Source organism: Hypanus sabinus, chromosome 1 (assembly GCF_030144855.1).
Source record: "Hypanus sabinus isolate sHypSab1 chromosome 1, sHypSab1.hap1, whole genome shotgun sequence".
In the NCBI taxonomy this organism is placed as follows: domain Eukaryota; kingdom Metazoa; phylum Chordata; class Chondrichthyes; order Myliobatiformes; family Dasyatidae; genus Hypanus; species Hypanus sabinus.
In genome coordinates, this window is record NC_082706.1 from 112,499,205 (window position 1) to 112,510,331 (window position 11,127).

The 11,127-nt window shown below is 39.0% G+C and overlaps 1 protein-coding gene across 2 annotated transcripts in view; it reads left to right on the forward strand.

Moving 5' to 3' along the window:
• rhpn1 (rhophilin, Rho GTPase binding protein 1) overlaps positions 1 to 7,560 on the forward strand; it is an 88,967-nt gene extending 81,407 nt beyond the window's left edge. Inside the window, exon 15 of one of the 2 annotated variants that reach the window (XM_059974628.1) lies at positions 2,466 to 7,560. In XM_059974628.1, the coding sequence (XP_059830611.1) occupies positions 2,466 to 2,669 (204 nt within the window). In that variant the 3' untranslated portion in view covers positions 2,670 to 7,560. The remainder of the gene's footprint in view (positions 1 to 2,465) is intronic. The other variant, XM_059974634.1, reaches the window with a different exon arrangement.
• Positions 7,561 to 11,127: the final 3,567 nt, after the last annotated feature.

Genomic DNA, 11,127 nt, shown 5'->3' on the forward strand with positions numbered 1-11,127 from the left:
GTTAATTCTCCCTGTGGGAATACTATCTAAGTTGATTGCAGGATCTCTACCAAATTGGCATTGCCGAGTTATCCTGATGGAGAAAAACCATAGATGTTCTCTAACTGATGAAAGTTTACACACAAATGAAATATAGGCATCTTGGTGTACTTCTGCAGGAATTGTAAAAAGTTACAAATGAGCAAATCTGCAGATGCTGGAAATCCAAGCAACACACAAAATGCTGGAGGAACTCAGCAGGCCAGGCAGCATCTATGGAAAAGAGTCCTGCCAAAGGGTCTCAGTCCGAAGCGTCGACTGTACTCTTTTCCATAGATGCTGCCTATCCTGCTGAGTTCCTCCAGCATTTTGTGTGCGTTGCTTGCAAAAAGTTAGCAGGAAGGGTATAGCAAGTAATCAGGAAAACAAATTACATATGGACATTTTTTTGCTAAAGGGTTTGTATAAATGAGGAGATTTTATTATAATCATATACAGTGCTAGTATGGCCGCACCTGGAATAACATGCAATGTCTTGGTCCTCTTATTTAAGCAAAAATACAGTGACATTTGTTACGTATTCAGGCAACAATAAATATATGAGTTTGGCAAGGGTTTTTTATAACAAACAACACGTTTATTAAACACAGAAAACAAACCCCCCAACACTAACGTAACCGGAAACAGCTGCTGTGCGGCAGCTTGAACAGTTCTTAAAGCGATGTTGCAAAAACAGTTCTTTAAAGTGGTATTGCCAAAAGTTCGATATGCTCACAGTCCATTTAAAAGGAGAGACTTTATAAGACGATTTAAATTCTCTTTCACGCCGCTTTGCTTCGATCCCCGACGTCGAACTTCCCACGAAGAATTTACGAAACGAAACGGCTTAAAGGCACTGACCTTTCCTTCCTCACTACCTTCAATCCTTTCTGGTAAACCCCAGGGATTAACGTGAAGATAGTCAACGAAATCCTTCCAAATAAGGATCAAACAAAGGTCGAAACCCGTTTCACCGTAGAAGGCGATTCTCCTCGATCTTTAGCTCCCGAACTTCGATCTTCACTCTCCACTAATTTCTCGAACTAGCAGAATCGTAAAGAACCTGCTGGCAATAACCTTTTAAACTTTAGGCATTAGATAAAACTTCATCTTTCAACTAAACTGCGTCATTACTTAAATCACGCAGTGGCATGAAGTCAACTTGGCAAATCCAGCCACGAACTGCCCCTCCTCACAGGGTGGGGTCTACCTTTTATAACCTGTTTAAAATAAAACCTGTCACATGATCTCTACTGGCAGGAAAATGACGTCACTCCACCATCACAAGACCATCACCTCAAGTCCAGTATAGCTTCAACCCCAGTCACGTGACAAGGGTACCACTGTCATGTATCACGAGTACGTAACACATTGAAAGCAATCCAAAAGTGATTTACCAAGTTAATTCCCATAACAAAATTTCATGACATATCCCAGTGATATTAATCTGATCCTGATTTTGATGAGGGAGTCATCCTATCATGAGCAGCTAATATTTTTGATGTCTATTCTTTGGAATTGAAAAGAATAAGAGTTGAGCTTATTGAAACGTGTAAAATCATTGGGGACCATGATAGGATAGATGTCAAGATGTTTCTACAGGTGGGAAAATTTTGAGTGAGGGGATACTGTTCCCGAGTATTTCTTTTTAAATGACTGCTCCCTAATGCTGTAATTACTGATTGCAGAGGATGGTGAATCACTGGAAATCTTTGCCCCAGAGGATTATGGAGGCTTGATCACTGGGCTGTTTAAAGAGCACATTGAGAGACTTTTGAAAGTTCAGGGAGTTCAGGGAAAGACCCGGTTTAGAACAGGAGATGAGACCTGGGTCTTAACAGCCATCACACACAAAATGCGGGTGGAACACAGCAGGCCAGGCAGCATCTATAGGAAGAAACACTGTCAACATTTGGGGCTGAGACCCTTCGTCAGGACTCACGAAGGGTCTCAGCCCGAAACGTCGACAGTGCTTCCTCCTATAGATGCTGCCTGGCCTGCTGCGTTCCAACAGCATTTTGTGTGTGTTGCTTGAATTTCCAGCATCTGCAGATTTCCTCGTGTTTGCTTCATAACAGCCATGATCATATTAAATGCGGAGCTTGCTTGTGAGGCTGGTATCCCACTCCTGCTCTATGTTTCTTATCTCCTCGTGGCTAAAATCAGTAGGGACTGTTAAGTAGAATAAGTAGTAATAAGAAGAATTATTATTTTAGGATGTATATTGTATACATTTCTCTGACATTAAATGCACCTATTGAAGTAGTCTATGCAACATAATTAGTGCATTGTACCTCTTAACCTTAAGTGCTACCTAACAATCTTTTAATCTAGTTTCAAAGGCCATTTTTGAAAATGGTTCTGCTGTACTAAATTGAGAGTCTGTACCCTATGGCAGACTTTTCATTTAGTAGGTTACTACTCATTCTACTTATTCTTTCTTCCAGGCAGACAGGAAATCACTTCTAGGTACAATGTCCTCGACAAGCATCTTCTCTGGCAGTGATAAAGAGAACAGCAGGAAAGTTGCTGATTCCAGCAAAGGTTCGGGGTTATTGACAACCTGGAACAAGAAGAAAAGTACAAGCAAAGATGGCAGCACCCACAGCTTACCGTTCATTGCCGTGACAGATGATAGATCATTTTACTGAAGAGTATCATCAGTACTATGTATGAGAATTATTCATTAGTTACACAAACATGCACATCTCATGTCTGGATGCAGAGCAATTGTATCGAGGTTCATCTCACTCAAGGCCTTGTCAGTTAAAGACAGCACAACTTGAAACCCTTTCTGCAATGGACAAATTCGGCTTGTGAGCACATCTTTATATTCAAAGCACCATTTGTGGAGAACACAGTATAATAGAGGAGAGACAAGATAAGGTGTGGAACAAAAATGGAGTTTGTTTCAGTATTATTTATTGATCCCAGCTTCATTGAGAGTTCTCCTTGCCTGATGTGCAGTAAGATGTGGAAACATTGACTGTTATAGTCATTGACTTGTGCAGAAGAGAAACATGCCCTTTGTCTCAACATGTCCATGACTAGTGTCTCTTTTTTCAATATAATAAATTTCTGGAATTGTTATTTTCACTCAGTAAGAATTTACAGGATACTAACAAATGGCATTGAAGCTGCTACTCCAGGATAAGACATTTTTCAAACATAACATGGATTTTTTGTTCTTTTTAGGCTGATCAAGAACTTGTATTTTTCTTTTACAGGAAAAGCTTTTGTTAAATTTATTTCCACAAGTTATTGAAGGTCTAACAAACCGATGATAAGACGGTATTATTCTTAATGGATTAAATAGGCTGTTTTAGGATTAATACCACATGCAAAGTGCAAGAGCCTCCTGTATTGTCCCCTGTATCTTTGGATTGCGTTCTGCCCTATATCACATTTTATTATTGTGTCCTGTTAGTAGCTTAACACAAAATTTGCACTTTAGGATCCAGAAACATGTTTACTCCCTCCTACCACTTACTAAAAGGAAAATTAGGAGCCATGCTTGGTTTGGCTTGGTAGGATTTATCACTTGCTGTCAGTTGATATAGATTTTTGTAAAGTAAGAGGACAAAACTATACTTTTAGAATTAATTCATAATTTAAAATTTATTGATGTCAAAAGGAAAACAAATGGAGGATTTTCAATCTCAAACTATCATTGTTTCAGATACTTAGATAAGATACAAAGGAACTACTGAAAACATTTTATATTTTAAAAATATGGGTCTAGTTATTCCTGTAAATGTTTAGGTAGAAGAATCTGTAGATAGCAAATTTCAGGTACAGTAGTCAATAGCAGAACAAACGCAGTTATTTTGATCATGATAGAGTTTAGCAAAGGACAGACTAATGTCAAAACTGAACTCAATGAAGAACCAGTATTATAATACTATCTTTAATGTCTATTGTGTATTGTGTTCAATTTATCAATGTTTAATTCCACTTTTTAAAAAGAGGTAGCACCTGCCAGACAGACTTCCAGTATAGATCAGCTGAACTGTGCTTCCCCTCTATTTTTATTATAAGAAAACATTCCGCATGTTTTTAATCCTTTTGTTTTAAGTAACATGTTTTGTAGATTTTAGTCCTTCCCTAAGTAACGAAACTGATTATAGCCAATAGTTGATTGAGTCACACTATAAAACAACTTAAGAACTTTTAAAAGTTTTTTTTCTCTATTTTCAGACATAGTCGTGTTGCTTTTTCATTTGTTAACATTATAATAGTGTATCTTGTAACTCCAGATTTTATTTGTGCTGAATGACAAAACAACATTATCTTTTAGTTTTTGACTGGCAGTTACGAGTTCAGTTAATTTATGCAGAGCAGGTTCCCACAAAAGAGAATCAGATTACTTTGATAAAGTTCCAAATAACATAATTGATAGGCAAAGGCACAATTGTTACCTCTCCTAATTTTAAATTGTTGCCATTGAATATTTAATAACTACAAATAGAATTGATAGTCTATCTCTACCAAAAGATGATGGCTCTCAACCCCATTGAATTAAACAGCTTTCCTGGACCATGTATGCAGCATTGAATTCCGTGTAGGTGCTTTAATTTCTTTTTTCTGAACTTTAGCAGCAGCCAACTTGCTGTTGTTCCTCAGCACCCAATACCTCCTTTGCACTGACAAAGTCCATCCACCCCATCTCACCAAATCCTCCAGTCTTTTCACTAATGAATAACTATGACCAACTACTTAACATTAACCCCTCTCACCATGCCTCAACTCCATTCCTCAATTCACCTCTAATAGCTAAAGAAAGTGCATAATCACACTGTAGGAAAATCAGCAATGATAACAGATGTATTCTTGCCTATGCAAACCCACCTGAAAAATAAAATATTTGGAAGGATAGGAAAATATAACAAAGCATTGACAAGCTTAAAATTACAGTTGGATAATGCATGGTTAAGATTTGGGTTGCATTTAGTCACATTCATTTCTAAATCACTGAAAAATACATTGTTTTTAATGTTCAGAGGTTTGACTGCCTAAATTAATTCGAACTGTCTACTGGAGGAACTTAGTAGTTCAAGTGGCATCTTTGTCGGGGATGGGCACAGGTGCAAAGGAATCATCATCATTTGGGGTCAAAACCCTGCATCAAGACCTGTACTTGAGCTGCTGAGTTAAACAAATATTCTGTTGTTCCAGATACCAGCATCTGCAGTCTCTTGTACCTCCTATCCCATCTTTTGCTATTATTCCTATCCCATCCTTTGATTATTGTTTTCTGGTCTCTGCTCACCACAGTCCAGGAAGATGTAAATCAGGTATGATGTATTAAAATAACCAGTTGCACAAAATACGCATTGCCTTAAACAGATTAAATACTAAACTGAATGGTAGTCATGACTACTTTGGAATTCGTAAACAAACTTCGTACTGGTGGGATTTAAAGGCAAGCTTAAATGAATTTTATGTTTACATCATCATCATTCTTGTTTAATATTTGATTGCACATGGAACACATCTTTTTCATTTCTAGTACTCATTGCCTGGATGTAATGGCAAGTTGTTCAACCCTTCCTCTTGAATAGGAAAAAGCTGACTTCCATTGACTACCATTCTTGTTTTCATTCATTAGCAGCTGACATCTGAATAAATCCCATAGATATCCCTCAATTGTCTCCCTCATTCTGGACTCTGTGGAGCAAATCAGATGGATTTAAAGAAATGTGGTATGGCATTATCCTTGAACATACTTTTTCCATCCAATTTTTACTGTTCTCTTTGGAGAAAGTAATTTTCATTTCAATGAAGATAAAAATGCAGAAAGACTGCAACATAATTAAAAACAAAAGATAACTATTTGGGGTCGTACTGTCTGCGTAGATCAAACTTAAATAAAAGTCATCACAGATTGAAAACTAATATTTCCTGGTTTTAGTTTAAGAATTAGATAGCTTGACATTGGTAGTTGACTATTATCAGGTTTATGAAATAAGACTAAACTGCCTTGGTTATTAAAAGTCAACTCATTGAAATATATCAATGTTAATGACTGGATTTTTTGGCATCAAATTATCTTTCTGTTTGTTTTTAATTTAGAATAATTTATAATTTTATTATTTCCCACAAACATACTTTTGAGTGAGGGTAGCATAAGGGACACAATGTGAATTATTGCACTAAAATACAGTGCAAACTCTTAACAATGAAAGAGGAAGAAGATTTACATCTTGAATTGATTCTCTTCAAATCAGCGTGAACTAAACCAGAGCATCAATTTTTGTGTGTAAAGTTTAAATGCCAACTTTCATTTTTGAGAGTGGGAGGAGTGGAGACAAATGGGTGGGCATAAGATACCGAATACAATTAATGTTAAAATTTATAAGTTAACACAATGATTAATATGCGGATATACTTGTATATTGCAAACTTTAACAAACATATTAAATAATTGTTTCTATAGATTGAAATCACACAACAGATCTAAAATGGATTTTTTAAAATTTATATGTAATTATCATAGTTAAATGTTAAACCTTGTATTTTGTTCTGTAACTAATACTTGATAAATTTGTGAGAAGTACAGATTAAAATAATGCTGCAATTTCCATTTTTCATATCTCATTTTATGATCTTTCCAAGCAAGTTTTCAAAATGTATATCTTTGTAACAAACAGTGTTGAGTAGCATTGGCAGACCTATCTCTTACTGTTAGTTTTGTTCATTCTCAAGACGTGGATTTCAGACTAGCATCTATTGACCATTCCTATTTGCTTTCAAGAAAGTTGTTGCGGTCCTTATTACTGATCTGATAAAGTTTAAGCTATATGTTCAAGGATTTTGATTGTTCTTATTGATGTACTGTGTAAATCAAGTGATTGAGATTTTTTTTAGAAACAGTAGAAAATTGTGATGGTTATGTTGTACCACCTTGCTGCTATGAATACAATGCCCTTTCATGGTATTGCATTTTAATCCTGTTTATAATACTGTGTACTCTGTTGGGAGCTGGAATTTGTAAACTGCTCTTTTATAAAACATTTGCCAGTATTATTCTTTGCTAACTTTTTTTTTTGTGGATTGGACCCAAACTGGTGTAATAACTGATGTTCAAACTACTCACTAGATTTTCATTAGTTTGTAATGAGTAGGACAAATCTAGAAGGCTTTTAATATTTACTTTTGTGATTTGCAAATACAATGCACTTGCATCATTGATACATTTGATACAAAACAAATTATTATTATTTTTCCATTCCCAGAAGCAGGTGTAGAAGACCTTGGATTGTAGTCGAGCTAATTTTTAAAATCATTTTATAAATTTCGTGCATAAGAAACAAATGTAAACTTATGAAAAAACTGCCAGGTATCTGATACATGTTGAGTAACTGTACATCCATTTCTGAATGTCTGTGGGGAAATGTTTACGTTTGTATCAGAAATATTATCCTATGTGTCTTTAGTCAATTGTTTTGGTACGAAATATATTTTTGACATTCCTCAGATATTTACTTATGATTTAAGATGGTAGTTTTCTACTTCCGTACTATAACGTCTATGAATAAATTACAAAATTAATTACCTGTTTCAGTTGCTGATTGCCTTTGTCTGGGAGCAGGTAAAGGAGTAGGACCAATTGGACTGGTTTTACGTAGAGCCAGTATGCCAAATGCTGTGCTGTAATTTCATGATTCTGTCCAAGTGGTTCCTTCATTTTATTTTCTTGTCCCACCTTCTTACTTTGATTCAACTCCACTATTTATTCAATTTCTTCCCATTTACATGATTCTTCTGAGTTTTCAGTTTCGCTTTTCCATTTCCTGCTCCAAATTTATTTATTTTAAATATGAATGTCTAGTCACTCTCCATCTCTATTCTAAAACAGAATGGTCTGTGGACCTCTTGTTTATGGTGTCGAGGAGTTGTTTCGAGCAGAGATGCCACTTTGCTCAGAACATGTGCACTGATCCCTTTGTCAGTCTTTAGGAGTACCCTGAATTAGGATCATATCTTTTCATGCCATACTGATTTAAATGTCTGTCCAAATACTTCATATATGTAATAGTTGTATCTGATTCCACCACTATCTCTGGCTGGGCATTCCAAGCATCAACTATTCTATCTTGCTCCTTGGATCCTCTTCAAAACTTCTTCCTCTTGGGTTGAGTTGTTCTCCGATCCTGACAATTCCTTTGCAAGCATTTCATCAACATATGAGGAGACATCATCAATGCACTGTTGATTTGCGGCATGTCCTCCAAATGTTTGGCCTTTATATGCTTATCAATTAGCTGATTGGTTGTCATTATGGAAGCTCGCTTGTGATGTAGCATGGCTTGCTTGTCACTGATTGGTTGAGTGGCGAACTCTGTGTGCTGTGATCTGGAATTTTGCCTGCATTGGCTTATAAATAGGTCTACGTGTCTACAGAATTGTTCATGGAAAACCATGGTTCTAGGAAGTCTCTTGCGTGCTTGTGTTTGCTTGCATCATAAGTTTCACTGATGCCCAGTTGAATTTGTGCCCCTCACAATCTTCATGGGTAGAGACTAGGGAGAGGTGGTCATGCCACTTAACAGCCAATTGATCTTCATGGATCCTTGTGGATAAAGAGGCTGATCACCTGAAAGTGTTGGGGATCTGGTTCGGAGGGGCCGAGGCATGCAACAAGAACTGGCAGGAGCGGACTGCCAAGGTGAAACAGAAACTGGGGCTGTGGGGAGGGCGCTCCCTATCAATAGCGGGCAAGAACCTGGTCATCAGGTGTGAGGTGCTCTCAGGGCTGCTGAACTTGGCGCAGATGTGGCCAGTCCCCTGCTCCTTTAGCTCGGAAATCACCCGAGCCGTCTTCAGATTCGTCTGGGGATCCAAGATGGAGTGGGTCAGATGGACCACCATGCACAAGTCCCTGGACAACGGGGGCAAAAATGTCCCCAATGTCGCCCTCACCCTGATGGCCAGCTTCGTGAGTGGTTGCATCAGGTTGTGTGTGGATCCCAGGTACGTGGGCACCAAGTACCATTACGTGCCCAGGTTCTACCTGTCACCCTGGCTACGAAGGATGGGTCTGGCCCCTTTCCCGCGCAACACCACTGTCAGCTGGTCGTTGCTGCCATACCTGTCCTCCGTAGAGAAATTCTTTCAGGTCAACGCCTTTGACCACAGGGCCATCAGGCAGTGGTCAGCACGTAAAGTCCTGCAGGAACTTCAGGAGAAGGATGAGATGGACACAGTGGGGTGGTTCCCTGAGCAGACTGTCCAGTTCATCTGACAAAATGCCTCATCGCCAGACTTCTCCTGGCTGGTGGTGAGAGGGGACCTCCCAGTCCAATCCCTCCTGTACGCCTGTAACGTCATTTCCACATCCCTCTGCCCACGGGAGGACTACAGTCGGTGACCCACCTCTTTGTACACTGTGGGTTCGCGGAGAAGGTGTGGAGGAGGATGGAAGGGGCAGTGTCGAGGTTCATCCCCAACAACTGCGTAACAGAGGACTCTGATCTACGGGCTGTCCCCGGGGACGCACACCGAGACCAACAACCAGTGCTGCTGGCAGATCATCAACTCGGTCAAAGACGCTCTTTGGTTGGCCCGAAACTTGATGGTCTACCAGCACATGGAGATGTCCGTGGGGGAATGCTGCTGACTGGCACATTCTCGGCTGCAGGAGTACGTGCTGAGGGACGCACTCAAACTCGGTGCAGCCACCACAAGGGCCTGGTGGGGAAGGACCACAGTCTCGGGTTCTTCTCCCGAGGGAGGTGGGGGGTTGGGGGTATACCCCCTGAATGTAAATATGAAAGAACAAAGTGCCATGTGGGTGGCAAAACTTTTGAACTTTGAAAATGTAAGGACAGTAATGGTACCAACTGTAAAGAATTGAAAGTCTTTGAATGGTTATTGTATATAATTTTATTTTTGAATAAAGTATATTTTGTTTAAAAAAAGATCTCTTCAAAGCATTTGCACAAAATGGATGCCCACATAACTTCATATGAAGATGCCTTACAATGTCGACAATGCACCAACCAAGAAGTAACCAAATGGGTTGTCCTTCCATACATTTGTAATATCTCAGAAATGACGGCCCACCTGCTCACCCCATCAGTTCAGTGAAGTTATCCACCCCTGTTCAAGAGCCTTATGTTTGAGGGGTGTTAACTATTCCTGAATGTGGTGGTGTGGGTCCTAAGGCTCTGTATCTTCTTCCTGATGGCAGCTGTGAGAGACAGCATGGCCTAGATGGTGGGGTCCTTGATGATGGGTGCTACTTTCCTGTAACAGTGCTCCTTGTAGATGTGCTTAATGGTGTGGAGGGCTTTACTGTTGATGGACTGGGCTATATTCACTACTTATTGCAGGCTTTTCCATTCGAGGGCATTGGTGTTTCCTTACCAGATCATGATGCAACCAGTCAAAATACTCTCCACTACACATCTATAAGAGTTTTAGATGACATGCCAAATCTTTGCAAATTTCTAAGAAAGTAGAGGTGGTGCTGTGCTTTGTCTGTAACATTCAACAAGAAACAATAGCCAATTCCATTTTCCAATTTCAACATCCCAGACACCATCTTTGTGGCATTTCTTGTCTCCACTGACGTTCACTTCCTTTCTTTCTGTAGCCTTTCCATTTGTAGGAAATGTAATATTGCTTTTTACCATTTCTGCTCTCATACCCAAGGTTCCAAAAATTCCTTCCAGCTGAAGTGGTGAATAACGTGGTTCTTCCAGTACTGAAACTCCATTTATTGTGGTCTTCTCTACATTGGAGAAACCAAGCACAGATTGCTTGATCACTGCAGAACATCTTCAATCAATCAACAAGAATGATTCAAAGCTTCCTCCCACTTGAAATTACTGCTTTCCCTGTTCAAAACACTATCTCTTCCTTCAACTAAACATGTTACATACTGTAAATACTCAACAGTGAATTCATCAATTTCAGATTACCAGCTTTTCCCATTTGTGGTAAGGCTGGCCAATTCAGGCAAAAAGTAAATAACCTGTAATGTTAAATGCTTTTTATCTCTGCAGATGTTGTCGGACCTGCTGAGTATTTTCAGCATTCTCTTTTGATTCAGATCTCTAGCTACTACACTATTTTGCATCTTGCAGATCCAGTTCTCCAGACAAA